At 32.4% G+C, this 16,825-nt stretch overlaps 1 protein-coding gene across 2 annotated transcripts; it reads right to left on the bottom strand.

The window, feature by feature from the left end:
• Positions 1 to 12,966: 12,966 nt before the first annotated feature.
• On the bottom strand, positions 12,967 to 15,752 carry LOC107922887 (NAC domain-containing protein 86). Of its 2 annotated transcripts, none has more exons than XM_041081030.1 (7): positions 14,912 to 15,752; positions 14,548 to 14,822; positions 14,262 to 14,414; positions 13,978 to 14,148; positions 13,686 to 13,886; positions 13,538 to 13,618; positions 12,967 to 13,446 (listed from the first exon to the last, which is right to left on the bottom strand). In XM_041081030.1, exons 1-7 carry the CDS (start codon positions 15,177 to 15,179, stop codon positions 13,228 to 13,230), a joined length of 1,368 nt encoding a protein of 455 aa, XP_040936964.1. In that variant the 5' UTR covers positions 15,180 to 15,752; the 3' UTR covers positions 12,967 to 13,227. The 2 variants fall into 2 exon arrangements, with proteins under 2 accessions (XP_040936964.1, XP_016708579.1); XM_016853090.2 differs by having other exon boundaries at positions 13,550 to 13,618; positions 14,912 to 15,378.
• Between the last annotated feature and the right edge of the window lie 1,073 nt (positions 15,753 to 16,825).

The raw sequence follows: 16,825 nt of genomic DNA on the forward strand, positions 1-16,825 counted from the left end.
TTCTCCTCCCACTAACACATTATTTTTATTACCCATACTCTTTTATTCATCTTTAATTCATTTAATACATTTTTTATTACATATTTCTCACCACTAATAAATATAATAATATTAAACCATGCATATAATGTCCATACTTATGAGCTTGGCCGGCCACTAGCATTAAAAGTGGCAAATTGGCATGCAAACCTACTTATTTGCATCATTCAATAATTAATCACTTAAAATAAGCCACACATATATTCAAAGCTTCTCACATAAGTCCTTTTTATTTAGAAACACATTCAATTTGACAAAAATCAAAGCATTCAAATTTCACACATGCATGATCACATATTTTAGACATAAAATATTATATTCAATTATTTCTGCAACTCGATTTAGCGGTCCCGAAACCACTTCCCGACTAGGGTCAGAATAGGGCTGTTACAGTTGCACATAAATAATTATACAACATAACTTTACCATTTATCAACAGGCTCATAACATACAATTGGGCATACGCAAAACTTACTCATCAATATTCAGTACACATCGTATCTCATAAAAATTGGGCTCATATTCTATATATATACCAAACAGGATACCTGTACCACTCGTAACACAGTTATACTTTCTTCGTTAACTTGAAATTGTAACTTTCACCGTTGAACCATTTGGAACACTAACATATATTCATTAACCCTCAAACATAGGGTAAGGTGTAGATACCATGTCTCAGACATGGCCTCACATAGGTTCTAGCATATCTGTGCCGATGCCATGTCCTAGACATGGTCTTACACTGACACATCTTGTAGTCGATGCATGTCCTAGACATGTCTTACACTAGCACCCGTCTCAATACCTATGCCATGTCCCAAACATGGTCTTACACTGACTCTCATAATATGGCCGATGCATGTCCCAGACATGTCTTACACTAGCTCACAATAGCCCATATGCTATGGCATGAATATCCGATTTATTTCCTAGATTCAAAATGGAACTCTACTATCTGTATTATCATCTTACTTCCTCAATTCCACAATCAATCAATTCATACTATATTAAGTTCAAGTACAATTCAAATGCATACATTAATATTGTAGTTGTATTATTTACATATAACTTACCTCAGATTACAAAATGTGGCGACTAGTCGATTTAGTCGATTTGCTTGGCTTTCCCCTGGTCTAGGTTCAAATTTGGTATTTCTTAATCTATAATAGCAAAATGTACTTATTTAGTCACTAATTAAAATTAAGCAATCAAAAATTTATGTCTTTGGTAAAATGACCATTTTGCCCCTAGACTTTGACAAAATGACCATTTTACCCCTAGGCCCAAAAATCAATTTTTATCAGATTTCTTTGCGTATTAAGCATGTTTGAACCTTTTTCACTCTTATAGCAACTCCAAATTTCCACTATTTCACATACTTAACATCTATTTTACAACTTATGCAATATCGTCTTTTTAGGTGTTTTTATGCTAACACCTTTCACAAAAGTTGTTCACAGCATGCCCAAGACTTATTTTCTTTCATAAAAACTCAGAAAACATTACAAACCCTTTCATGGAAAAACCCTACACTCTTGATCATTTTGCAAAATAGTACCCTCATTTGAAAGCTCATGCTTCAAGGGTCTCAAAAGTACAAAAATATTCAAGAAAAGTCATTAAAATCACTTAATTGTGAAGGATTAAAGTTTGCTGAAATTTTTTAAGCTCAAAAACCCCAAAAATGGGTAAAAAATTGGTGGAGAAGAAATGGGAAATAGGATGATATCATCTTTCCTTTATTTTATTTCTATTATAATAATTTAACCACCAAACTCACCAAATTTGGACTTTTTTAACCAAGCTTGTCTCCTATGGCCGATCATGCCTCATTAAAGGGTCTAATTTCCCTTTAAGGACCCCAATTTAGGTTATCTAGCTATTTGGCACTTTTAGCTATCAAAATAGGACTTTTGCATTTTATGCGATTTAGTCATTTTTCACAATTGGGCTCACAAACGTTACAATTAATTCACCAAATTTTTCATGCACTCTTAAAACATGCTATAAAATCTAAATAATTATAAATATATATATAGATATATAATTTACTCGACTCCAGATTTGTGGTCCCGAGACCACTATTTTGACTAGCCCCAAATTCGGACTGTTACAGAATTTGTTAAAGATTTAACATGTTACCATTGTTGGATGTTTGATAATTTGATGGTTGATAATGGATTTTGAATAGTTTTTGTTAGATAAATTAGTTTTGTAAAGTGATTTTTGACAAAAATGTCAAAAAGGGACTAAATTGAGAAATAGTTAAATTATGTGGGTAAAAGTATGAATAAATTGAAAATATGGGCTTCTAGTGACATGTAGTAAAATTTTCCAAGATTGGTCTATACTAACATGAATTTACAATTTTATGTGACAAGGACTAAATTGTAAAAATGAGAAAGTTTGGGGCAAATATGTAAAATAGACTTAATACGTGTTTTAGACTAAATTGCACAAATAGTTAATTAAATAATCTGAATTTGATATTATATATATCAAGATAAGCCGAGATCGTGTTTAGATCAGGGAAAAAGAAAAGTTGACGATTAGCTGATATTTGCTATCCGAGCAAACTCGAGGTAAGTTCGTAGAATTAAAATCAAACTTTTAAATACTTGAAATAATTGTAATGAAAGTGTATAATTGCATAGTTGATATACTTGGAATGTGAATGCCTTATCAATATAGTTTAATTGTTATTGAAGCCCCGTTTGAATCGTAAGAATTCGTAGGATACGAGTAACATGTCACTAGTGTAACACCCCTAACCCGTATCTGTCGCCGGAATGGAGTTATGAGGTATTACCTGACAAAACACAACTTGAAATTTATATGCATTTCATTTCATACTTAATATACTATTCCTATCAAATCATTCAAACCATTCAATTTTAATACTATATAACTAACATAATCTCTTTACAAATCATTTCATATCATATAATGAACATATATGTAGTCACATAATTCATAAGTAAAAATATCATTTATATCATTTTACCATATAAGCATGTGCGCATATCCAAGCTAATATAATTATTACATTCCATTATTTCATACTTAGATCATATAAATCAAACAATTTAAAACACATATCATTTTGACCATATCATAATCGACACAATATGTATTTTCATTCTATGATTAAGTTGTTTTATGACCTAAATGGTTAACTAACCAAGTTTAAAGCATGTCTGAATATTATCGTTTCTTTATAATCAATTTGGCTAACATATAAACCATGAAATTAAAATCCAATTCAAACATTTATAATCCATTACATAAGCACATATATAAATACTTCTCAATTTATCTAAATTTTTCTGAAATTATCATGACATCACTTTCAGTTATACATCTATTTTTATTATAATCATATATCAATATACAAGGACATAATATATATATTAATTCACTATCTTAAATATGCACATAAATATATACATCAATAGAACCATTAACCAAATCAAATACAACCATATTCCAAGTATATTCTCCTTTTCATTTTCACTATCATTAGCTGAATAATAATAATATTATTATTATTTATTTTTCTTGTTCTTTTATATATAATTCATCACACATCAACCAAAGTACTTATTTATGGACCTTAATGACCATTGATAACTCAACTTGACTAAACCAATTCACGTCATCATAATCACATTTAATTTCAAACTGCAAAATCATATACAACATATACATCTATGATCAACTTTAACTTGATTGAAATTCACATATATTCATTATCAAAATTATCATTTACTTCCAAGGTCACAATGTCATCATATGGTCGAATATATATATACATTCATTTATGTATATTCATGATTCACACTTTAATATCAGATACATATATCTTTTGGGCGAATATATATTTGCATTCAAAATAAATATATCCAATATTTTAACATGTATAATTCATATCATCACTTCAAATACCAAAACTTACCTTATTTTCAATACATTAGCTAACTCATACCTGGACCTTTTTAATTCGATTTCGCATCCGGTCTTTACTTAACATTGCTCGTTGGATCATTCGAAATTAAATAGGATACTCGGATAGCGGCACATATCGTACAATGCCAACGTCCCAGACATGGTTTTACATGTAGTCACAAATCGATGCCACTGTCCCAAACAGGGTCTTATACATTATCACATATCGATGCCAACATCCCAGACGTGGTCTTACACATAATCACATATCGATGCCAACGTCCCAGATGTGGTCTTACACGTAATCACATATCGATGCCAACGTCCTAGATATGGTCTTACACGTAATCACATATCGATGCCAACGTCCCAGACGTGGTCTTACACGTAATCACATATCGATGCCAACATCCCAAACGTGGTCTTACATGTAATCACATATCGATGCCAACGTCCCAGATGTGGTCTTACACATAATCACATATCGATGCCAACATCCCAGACATGGTCTTACACGTAATCACATATCGTTTTAACCATGCTTTAAGTAAATGCCAAAATGCTTGTTTCATATATCAAACATTAATCATATCATTTCAATATTTATGCATGTATGCATATTAAAAAAAAACAAATAATCATATCATACCACTTAAAAAAAAAACCAAACTTACTCATTCTTTTACTTCATGATATACGCATAAGTATATCAAATGAACCTTAAAAATTGATTCTCTAAAGGCCAACTTTTACATTGCTTAATCATCAATTAGCCAACTTAAAAATATATCATTTCATTTACCATAATTCAAGCCAAAAATATCTCATATTTAATACAAATAACTTATAAATAAACATTAGGCTAATTGATAAATCTTTAATACAACATTTTTAATATACATCATCAAATCCTTATAAACCAACCTAACTAATTTATTACATAACCGAATATACCATTATAAAACCAAATTATAAGATCATATAACTCACAAATCATTCCACAATCACATTTTTCATTACTCAATGCCGATTCATAACTTACTAATAGTCATTAAAATTTTTTATAGATCACATATATTGAAATTTAACAACATCTATTTGCTTAATAACTTACCTCGAACAATGACGATCGGAACGAAACGACTATTCAATAACTTTGGTTTTCTCCCAATCCAAATTCAATTACTTTGGTTCTTGATCTTGAATCAAGCTTGCTAATGGCCGAATGTGGCTTTATTTATTTTCTTTCTTTTTCCTTTAAAGAATAGGCCAAGATGAAAAAAAAATATGCATGGCTTTCTTTATTTTTACATTTTTTTATTATATTAACATTATTTAATATATTACAAAATTAACCTTTGTTATAAAATATAAAACCATTATATATTATGACTAAAACCGTCCATCACTAACTCATATGGTCTAATTACATTATAAAAGACCCTATATTAAAAGAACAAAGCAATTTGGTACTTTAATAATTAGTTAGCAACTTTTATAACTTACGCGATTAAGCCTTTTTATTAAATCGGGCATCCAAATAGTAAAATTTTCAAACGAGATTTTCACACATAAATTCACACATAATAAACACAGAAAATAATTTTTAAATATTTTTCTGACTCGGATTCGTGGTCCTGAAACCACTATTCCGTATAGGGTCTAAATCGGGCTGTTACAGAGGCATTACCGATCAATCACAACATAAATAATACATTTGTGCAATCATCATTAAAAACCCATTCATCTCAATCACTTTGTCCCTTATAAGGTCCTACGAGACCTTAAAATATGCTTAGAAGGGGTTCGGGACTAAACCGATAACATTCACAAATTTTGTGAAACTTAGAATTTTTTTTTTGATTTCAAGGTCACACGCCCGTGTGAACAGGCCGTATGCCTTACATGGCCATCAGACACTCCCGTGTCACAAGCTGTGTGAAAATAGGGCATACATCTGACTTGTACACCACGGCAGAGAACATGCCCGTGTGCCATAGCCATGGGAAAACTAGGGAGGTTACTGACTTGGGTCACACGGCCAGTCACACGCCCATGTGCCAACCCGTGTGCCACACACAGTCAATAGACACGCTCGTGTGTCTAGACCGTGCCAAAACTGTAGGGTATACTGCCTTAATTTGAAAAGGTACCCCAGGGGACACACGACTGTGTAACATAGCCGTGTGTCACACACGACTGTGTAACATAGCCGTGTGTGACACACGGCTGAGTCACACGCCCGTGTCTCTGCCCATGTGGACAAAAATAAGCCATTTGCAAAGCCAATTTGCCACCATTTTCTCATGCTCACCTAGCCATCAAAAATGGTATCATTTCATTACATATATGGGCAACCAAAACATGCCAATTCACACACATATCATGCCATCTATTCTCAACCATTTCAATTACTGAATTCCATAATTAAAACATACCATTTAACTATAATTACAACGAATCAAACATATCCAAAATAAGCCAATATCTAAGGCATTATACACATCACATAAATCACCTTTCAAACATATCACTTAGGCTAACTTAAATGACCAAATACATACCAACATTTTCAACCAAAAGTAAGCCAAATCTCATGGCTTAAATCATAATTCAGAACATAACATCAACACACTAGCCTATACATGCCATAAACTATATTTACAAGCATCCAAAAATACCAACAAGTAGTCGATAGTGTGATGATGGTTCCTGATGATCCCCGATGTCCGAGCTAGCTTTGATACTCTATAAAACAAAGACAAATGACACATACAGTAAGCTTCATAGCTTAGTAAGTTCGTACCAAATATACTCAATAGTTCATAATATACAAATCATCAATTAATAGACACTTAGTAGTTCTCATATCATCATTCAATTCTAATATATGACCATTTATCATATACGTACAAATTCTTCAAGCTTCATACACATAGTATCAACTACCACATAGGTATCGTACGTACCTGTACTTTCTCGTATTTATTTATTTCATTGTCACCTCTTTGTTCAATACGTTAAATCGTTCAGAAATCTTTCAATGCTCTAAAAACTCGCACACTTAGTGAATAAATGATTAGCCGAAGCTATAACGATATTGCACACTTAGTGCCATCACATTAAACCGAAGCTATCTCGGTATTGCACACTTAGGGCCACATAAAGTCGAAGCTATTCCAATTCGCACACTAAGTGCTATGTATAGCTGAAGCTATCTCGAAATGCACACTAAGTGCCAACATAGTTAATTCGTCGTCGTACACATACATCGTCTCATTTATATTATTTATGCAATATTAAAGTATTAAAAACATAATTGTAACAATGTCTATCACGTACGAACTTACCTTGTACTCGGAATTGATGAATCAAATCGATTACTCGATAACCTTCAATTTTTCTCGATCTAAATCCGATTCCTTTTTTTCTCGATCTATATAAATTCAAAATTAACTAATTTAATTTCCTATTCATTAAATTTCATCCAAAAATATACATTTGAGAACTTTTACACTTTAGCCCCTAAAGTTTCACATTTAATCAATTTAGTCCCTATTTCATAAAAACACAAAATTCATGAAATTCAATTTAACCCATGCTTGACCGAATTGCATAGGGACCATTAGCAGCCCAAAAATTTCATTTATTTTACAATGTAACCACTCAATTTACACTTTTCTCAATTTAATCCCTAATATGCATTTTTACTCAAAATTTCTTACAAAACATATATATCAAGCACCAAGCTTTCATAATTCATCATCAAATAACAAAAAAACACATGAATTCATCAATGGAAACTTTGAAAATCATCAACACTTTCAAAAATTGAGACATAGGCTAGCTAAAACACGAAGCAACGATCACATAAACATAGAAATCATAAAAAAACCGAGCTAAAACGGACTTACATGCTTGAAAATCAATGGCCGAACCATCCAAAGCTTTCAAAAACCTATTTCCTTTCTTAAAATGAGGTATGGAGAAGATGATAACATGAATTGGCTTTTTGTTTTATTTTAATTATCATTAATATGCCATTTTAAAATTTTAACCTTAATGAAACCATTAACAAAACATTTAATGGTTGGTCATTTCTGTCAAATTCCACTAATCATGGTCTAATTACATCATAAGGACCTCACATTTAATAATCCATGGCAATTAAGCACTTTTAACAAGTGGAATGTAACTTTTGTATTTTACGCGATTTAGTCCTTTTATCAAATTAAACACTCAAACGATAAAATTATTTCACGAAAATTTCACACATACATATTCACATGCTATAAACACCAAAAATAATATTAAAATAATTTTATGACCTTAGATTTGTGGTCTCGAAACCACTGTTTTGATTTAGCTAAAATCAAGCTATTACAACTAGGGTTACCATTTTGGTTGAGATACTGTATGTGTTGTAGACTCATCTCAGATTGTATGAGCTTACCGATATATCAGCTCGTAAGAGCTTACTATTCTCAGCTCGTATGAGCTTACTATTTCAGCTCATTAGAGCTTACTGTTTCAGCTCGTTAGAGCTAACTGTCCATCAGCTCAGGAGGAGTTTATTGTTCATAGCTCGAAAGAGCAAAAAATGGTAAGGAATTAACGGATTACAGATTTATATGTACTGTATTTCATGCGAGTATCCCTTGAGATTCTAATAAGTTCAACGGGAATAAATTATGTGATATGGTATAGTACTGTTTATACGAACGAATTACTGTTTATACAATTAAAAGTAAAATGTTACAAATGATGTACATGATATTTGTGAATTTGATATGATACAATGTAATGAGTATTTACATTGAGATAATGGATGATTTCATGTATTTAGGTGACTAACTTGTGATGATTGCTTGTGTTTAGGCATTTGGTAATTGAATTAAATGCACCTTAATTATTGCTTTGATTATGTATAAATGGTAAGTTTATTTCTGAATTATACGAACTTACTAAGCTATAAAGCTTACTCTGTTTGTTTTTCCATGTTTTATAGAGGTTCGGTAGCTCGCTCGTTTCGGACAAGTCAGAGTTATACATCAAACTATCCAATTGTTGATTGGTACATTCGAACCTGTGGTTAGTTGTAAATATGGCATGTATAGGCTAGTTATAATGGTGATAATTATGGTCACTTGAGATTGTGATTTTTGTACATTTTGTGTTATAAGTCTAAGCCATGTGATTTGGTTAAACTTGTTATTATGTTTTGGTATGTTTTGGCAATTAGTTGATGGAATGGAAATATGCAAATGTGTTTTGTTATATGGTAGGCTTATGAATTGGAAATGCATGATATTAACTAAGTATTTGAATGCTATGAGGAAATGATATCATATGTGTATGAAATGTTATGGAATGGCTGCCAATTGTAATGTAAAAATGTTACCAATTATGCTTGTGTATACATGTGAAAATAGAGTGGCATAATAGCTTTGCAAATAGCCTATTTTTGTCCATGCAGGCAGAGACACGGGCGTGGGTCTCAGCCGTATGTGATACATGGTCGTTATGTTATACAACCGTGTGCCCTCTAGTGTTGAATTAAAATAAAGTCAGTATGCTCCACACGGTCTCACACACGGGCATGTAACCGGCCTTGTGGTACAAGTCAGTATACCCCTTGTTTAGCACACGCCTCACACACGGGCGTGTGACTTGGCCATGTTGCATAAGTCAATATACTCTCCAGTTTTCACAAGGCCTGACACACGGGTGTGTCTTCGGCCGCGTGATGCAAGTCTGTATGTATGCCTTGTTTCCACACGGTTTAATACATGAGCGTGTCTACTAGTCATGTGAGGCACACGGCCTGTTCATACGGGCGTGTGGTTCCTGTATGTTTGAAATTTTCCTAAGTTTTCAAAATTTTCATATGTTATCGATTTAGTCCCGAATTACTTTTAAAGCATACTTAAGACCTCGTAGGCTATTATAAGGGACAAATTGATTGAAATTGAATTTTGATTGTATGATCAAATCGAACGTACGAAAATAGTGCAGTTATATGTGTTTCTAGTCTGGTAATGCTTTGTAACCCTATTCCAGAATTGAATACGTGAGGGGTGTTACATGGTGGCTTCAATATCGTATGTTGATAGTGAATCGACTATACGCAAGATCGATATCGATCTTAATGTTACACCTGATATTGATGTGGTTGGTGATGATGGATATGATAGTAGTGATCCTTGTGATCAAAAGGTCGATAGTGATAGTGATCCTGATGTGGATGATGTCCCTGATAATATTGACGACGAAGACGTGAATGACAATAGAAACATTAACGCGTCTTCAGTCGGGAACCAGATTCGACGTATTGTGATACACAATAATCCTGGGCAACACATGTCGCTCATAGAGCTCGATGCAACGTATGTAGCCGAGTTCCCGGAGTATCTTGAAATACTTCCTGCTCATCGGCTGACTGTAAATTCTTATCCTGAGGAGTTGTTTGTAGGCAAGAGATTCGAAAGTAAGGAAGAGTGAGTATTTGCTATTAAGCAGTATAGCATGAATATATCAGTGGACTACAAAGTCGCAGTGTCTAAACCGACATTATATATTGGGGGTGTTGAAAGTCGACGGAAAGCTGCAATTAACGGGTACGAACTGCATTTATTCAAAATTCGCAAATGTGAGAGATACGAAAATTTTTTGGGCCTCAGACATACACATCAACACGTATGACAGAAGATTATCGAAAACTTGGTTCTAAAACTATCTATACGTGTATCATGCCAATGGTGAAGGACATACCGACCATTAAAGTTTCGGTATTGATTGCCGAAATACAGACACAATTCATTTATCGAGTATCATATTGAAAGGCGTGAATAACTAAACAGATGGAAATGGAGCAATTGTACGGGGATTTCGATGCATCGTATAATGAGCTACAAGGATGGATAGTCACTGTGCGGGAGTACATACAGGGGACTGTCATTGAGTTACAGACATGACCTTATTACGGCCCGGATGACCAACTACAATCGGAAAGTGTGGGTCTCCGAGCGCCAACACTCGACCAATGCAGATATTAAATCGTATCGCAAATCAAACGTCCGGATCAATGTTGCTGACTCGAATCTAGCTAACTCCAAGTATAGCATCAATCGTGCATCCAAAGAATATTTTAAACCATTCATCCGACCCCTTCATGAGCAGTACGGGCCCTAACAGTGATAAATTACAGAAAATGGCTATAATAACATAATTTATTTTTGTAAATTACGTAGATTTTTATTTAAGGGAATCCATTTTTAACAAATAACAATATATTACCATATTATTAACTGTGTTTGATATGTGACCATCATTTTTAATCAATGGAGCCATTGCGATATTTGCAATTTCAAAACAAATTTTGGTTATTAATTTCAAAGTTTGATGGATTTTAAATATTTTTTAAAATACCTAAATTTTATATTTTATTTTTAATTACAAAAAAATACCAAATAGTTTTTTTCCACATCAAAATATTAAAATACTAAAAATAATATGCCAATAAAAAAAAACATAACGTAAATTATACATAATAAATAAAAATTATTATTATTATTTTAAAATGATAATAAGTAAATTTTTATATTAAAATACTAAAAATAACATGCCAATAACAAAATCATAACTTAAATGATACATAATAAATACAAATATTTTTATTATTACTTTAAAATGATAATAAGTAAAAAATTTTGGTTTAAAATATAATATATATAATAACACGCCAACTTAATTATTGTCAAAAAATATAAATTTTTTCCATAAAAGTTCAAAAGAAATTTCATTTTTAATATTTATAAAAAACATAAAATAAAATTTAAAAACATAAACTCTTATTCTCAATTATAAAATCTTAAAAAATTAAAACATATAAACTAATTCCTAATTTATCTCATAAATTCCAAATTCCATATCAATGGTCTCATCTTTTACCTACATAAAAAAATATTAAAATAAGCAAAATAATAACATGCCAAATAAATTTCATAAAAATATTATCTAATCAACCTAAAACACACATAAAAAATAAATTACATAAAATAATAAAACATTCTTTGTATATAAATAGGTTTTTTTACTTCAATAAACATTAAATTAAAAATAAATTATAAATGAATAAAAATATAAAATAAATACAAATATACCTTAATAACTCTTTTTAACCAAATAACACATTATAAAAATAAATTTAAAAATTAAATCCGAATTAAATCGACAATATTAATAACAACAAATTAAATTAACATTAATCTATTAATTTATAACAAAAAAATACATTTTCTTTTCTATTTTTTTTCTTCTCTTTCTCCTTCCCTCTCTTTATTCTCTTCTCTTTTTTTTCTTTCTTTTTCCCTTTCCTTCCCGCCCTCCCCTGCCCTCCTCTTCTCCTTCTTCTTCTCTTTCCCTTTCTTCTCCTTCACCCACCCACCAACAGAAAATGAAATTGGGGACCATTATAAGGTCCCCCAACACCTAAAAAAACAAAATATGTTAGCACGCAGCCAACCCATCACTGCAAAGTGGGTGCCGTCTCTAACAGCCCCTCCACCGGTGCCGCCTCTGACATTCCCTCCACCGGTGCCGCCTCTTTTCTAGGCGCGTCTCATCATGTCACCATTTATTTATTTATTTTTACCGTAACCGGTCAAAAATTGAGGGTGGTGCTGCTTATGCACCACCATCCACCACTTCAAATATACCATTTTGGTACTTAATCTTTAAAATACCCTATTTTAGTATGTTTTTTTTATATTAGTAGAGTAAAAAACTTCGTTTTAGCCTGAATTTAGATTTAAGTTATTTAATTTCAAGGTTGATCCAACTCAACCAATTTTACTGTTTAAAAATAATTTTATATTAATTTACATATCTAAGTAACTTTAATTTTTTTATTTGTAAACAGTAAAGATAAGTCATTCGGATTAGCTGGACGGAGTCAAGCTTCGACTTGAGCTAAACATATTTTTGAAACTAAACCTCAACCTACCATAAAGCCCTCGAGTGCCATCAGCAGCTACGTCATATACAGCCATAAATTACTTCAAATTACATGTATCAAGGACAGCATAGAAACCTAATGCAGATTACAAATATCCAAATTCACACAAGCTAATCATATACAGCCATAAATTACAAAACTAGTCCAAATCCAAATAACAACCATATTTTATCTGAAACCCTTCCTTTTGTTCCTTGTAAACAAAAGGAGTGTTTGTTTGTGCCTTATTGATTCGTGTCGAAGCCAAATCCTTCATAACAATAATCAGTACGTGACCTTTTCCTAGGTATATTTAGGGCATCAGGTGCAAAAGACAAATTACAGCCACCTGTTATAGGTGTTGGATTTTGCTCTTCTCTACTACATTGATTGTCAAAAGCATTGCGTATTCCTTCATCTAAAATCCAATCATCAATCATTTGCCCAATCCTGTTTCCTTGGGCCTGAATCACACAACAAATTGAGCATTTTTTTTTCCAAATGTTTATATCATTGTCTATGAACAATTGGAAAAAAAGGAAAAAAAAATCTTACAAAGCAACTTACTTCTGGAAGTGCTTCTAAACCTGCAAAGACCTCTTCATCCGTTGATGGTCCAGCAAAAGTTGATAAATCCTGTATCATAGAGAAAAACAATCATTTATTTTTACACAAATGCTTTTGATTACCAAATGAATATTACCATTTTAACTGAATCTTCAGCCGTATCATTTTCGGAATTAGATGGCATGTTACATCCATCATCGTCCATGACTAACTTATGTTGATTGCTTCTTTCATCACCAGGCCCTAAGTCCCCTAAGTTGCTGATGTCTTGTTCATTAGTGCCTGATTGATCTTGAAGTACCTCTTGCCCCATTGTTATCTCAGTAAGTAAGTGATGCTACATCATACAAAAGTACGAAAAAAAGAAGAATTAAATGTCAAAATTCATTCACCAACATGAATGAACACCTCTCCCCTAAAAAACTTACATTTGGAATTGCATTTTCCGCGCCATGGGTTCCGAAATCGCCAGAGCCATCGTGCTTAGGAAAACCACCACCAACATATGAATTCCACCACTCTATAGATTGATGTTCTAGCTCCTCATGATCATTAAGAGCTTCCAGCTGTGTTAACATCTCATTAGGGTCTGAGTTGGCCTGTGTCATTTGCAGACAAATAATGATAAATTCAGGTGCATATACATGTTTATCATCACCATCTTAGACTTTGGGAAACAGAGAAATTATAATAATAAGCATCATGAAATTACCGTAAGGCATCTAGCAGCTTCCGCCTGATTTGCATTATTTGCAATATAATTTCCCAAGTTAGGAGGCAAATAGTGACTTGGTTGACCTTCTTCAATGCACGAAACCTCAGCCTTCCCGAACTTCCTCTTCAATTTACAGAGAACAAAAGTTGCCTGCACAAATCAAAGAACAAAATAACCCAAGTACTATTATTATGTCATCAAACTTAATTAGGAAAAAAAACTTGTTGATGTTAACGTTCTATCAGAATAAGTTGTAGGAAGAGTGATTAAGCAGCATATATACCTGGTTAGGAAGAGTAGCAGTGAGCTGATATTCATGCATGATCCAACCGGTCTTCATTTTGGTATTGTCATTAACGCGTCCCTTGTGAAAAACCAACGTCCTTTTCTTGCCGATCTCGATATCCTGGTCCCTAGCCATTATCACACGAGGTTTGCCCGTCGGTTTCCAGTAACCTTCGTTGGTTGTCCTGTTGATCCTTGAACCGTTCTGGTACTTGAAACTTGGCCGGTAAAAGAAATACCAAACGTGATCGCCAGAGTGTATATTCGAATGTCCTACAAATTATGGAATTGTACAAAAGAAAAAAGAAAAAAGAAGGGGGTATCTGAAAGTAGACCAAAATGGTGGAATATATGTAAAATACCAGGTAATTGCCAAGGCTCTAATCCACAAATATCTTCCAATTCAGCGATAGCTTGGACCAGAGAATCACGGCCGAGATTTTTGTTTAGTAGATAGTAATGGAGGAGCTCGAAATCTGTCGGGTGGAACCTGTAGCCCGTTATGGTGAGAATTTTTTTCCAGAGATAGTAACCAACCGCAACCCAGAAGAGGTAATAGCAATAGTAACTGCTAAATCGTTCTTCATTAGGAATTGGGTGAATGATATGGTAACCCTTTTTGTTCCTCATTACAGAAAGTAAGAACAATGAAACAAGACAAAAAAGAGCAAGAGTAGTGGTCAGAGAAGTGAGGATGATAATGTGAGTTGCAAGAGCAGAGAGTGGACTATTTTATATGGAAGCTCCTCAGAAACAACACAAGTTAAGCTATGACTTGTGGAACAAGGTTCTAAAAGTGAATGGGACCCACCTTCCCTCCCTCCCGAGAAACCGGGTTTTCACTTCAGTTTTTCCAATTCCAGGCTTAGATCATTGCTCCTACGTGGACTGGTAAGTCAGCAATGCTAAATAAACGAAGAGGAAGGATCGAGAATTTTGACTTGCTTTGTAAAAATAAAAGATTCACTTTCTAAGTACTGCTTGTATTTCTTTTTCCAATAAAAACTTAATGTTAGTGAAGTTGCTGAGTTAGTGCAAGAGTCGACCCCACAATCACTCATCTTTCCATCATCCAATCACTTTCCTTGCCTATGCTTTATCTTCATGCTCCTTGCTCCTTCTTGTTCCCCTATTATCCCCCAAAGAATATAAAATAATAGTTTTAGACATTCCAGAATCTTCCATGCCACGCTGTTTGGGTTCATTTCATTGGCATGTCATGCATACCATGCAACCAGCAGCGGCCCATTCATCAAATTTCTCTCTTCTTTGGGACAAAAACTTGCCCATTTGTAGCTGCACCATACGAGATCAATTTTAGTTTCCTATTCCTTTAGATGCACAAAGCACAATGACTGCAGATTAAAAAGCTCCAAATAATTTCTTTTATCAATCACCATAAAGTGCAGACTGCAGGTTGATGATGAAAATTTTAAAAATGTTTCTCAATCCGTACCATCAAGGGGTGAGGGCGCAGTTGGCTAGCGCGTAGGTCTCATAGCTTATTGGGTAATCCTGAGGTCGAGAGTTCGAGCCTCTTTCACCCCAATAATTTTTCAAAATCCATTTGAAATTAAGCATAAAGCAATAATATTTAAGGATGCAATTAGGGATGCTTAAAAAAAGCTTTTTGGGTTTCACAAAATAAAAAAATAAAATTTTTTGAAGAGAAATTGTGCTAAACAAGCAAATTTGATTGAAATGAGTGACTTTTTAAAAATATTTTTACTCAAAAGTTAAAATTATTAGCTTTTATTGAGCTAAAAGCACTTCAATTCACTTTAAATTACAAATGTTAATGTAAAATTTGTTAGTTTTATGTTTTCTATTATATCAATATCTAAAATAGGTTATATATTCAAATTACATTTTAAAATAAAATTATTAATTAAAAAAAGTATTTCTTAAAATAATACAAATGTGTTAATATCTAACTACAAATATTTAATGGTTATATTTAAATATTTAAAATATAATTTATATATTTTAATTAAATTTTATAAATAATTAATATTAATTGCTTAAAAATTTAAAATTTATATTTAAAAATTTAAAATTTATATTTCATATATTAAATTATTAATGACAAGTTATAATAAATTATATTTTATATTATTTCTAAAATATCATAATATTAATTAATTTGAACATTATTTAAAAGCATATTTGTTATTTTATAATACAACATTTTATTTCTCAAAAATATTTTTTGACAATAATACTAAATACTTAAATCTTAAGCTAGACTTTTAAAAAGTACTTGTCAACAACATTTT

The sequence above is a fragment of the Gossypium hirsutum genome, chromosome A11, assembly GCF_007990345.1.
Source record: "Gossypium hirsutum isolate 1008001.06 chromosome A11, Gossypium_hirsutum_v2.1, whole genome shotgun sequence".
In the NCBI taxonomy this organism is placed as follows: Eukaryota; Viridiplantae; Streptophyta; class Magnoliopsida; order Malvales; family Malvaceae; genus Gossypium; species Gossypium hirsutum.

Excerpts from the sequence above, each read along its gene's own strand:
- LOC107922887 (XM_041081030.1), bottom strand. The coding sequence starts at position 15,179 with ATGAGGAACAAAAAGGGTTACCATATCATTCACCCAATTCCTAATGAA. Across the intron at positions 14,415-14,547 it reads CTGCTACTCTTCCTAACCAG|GCAACTTTTGTTCTCTGTAA; the intron begins GTATATATGCTG and ends TGATTTGTGCAG. Across the intron at positions 14,149-14,261 it reads AAGCTGCTAGATGCCTTACG|GCCAACTCAGACCCTAATGA; the intron begins GTAATTTCATGA and ends CAAATGACACAG.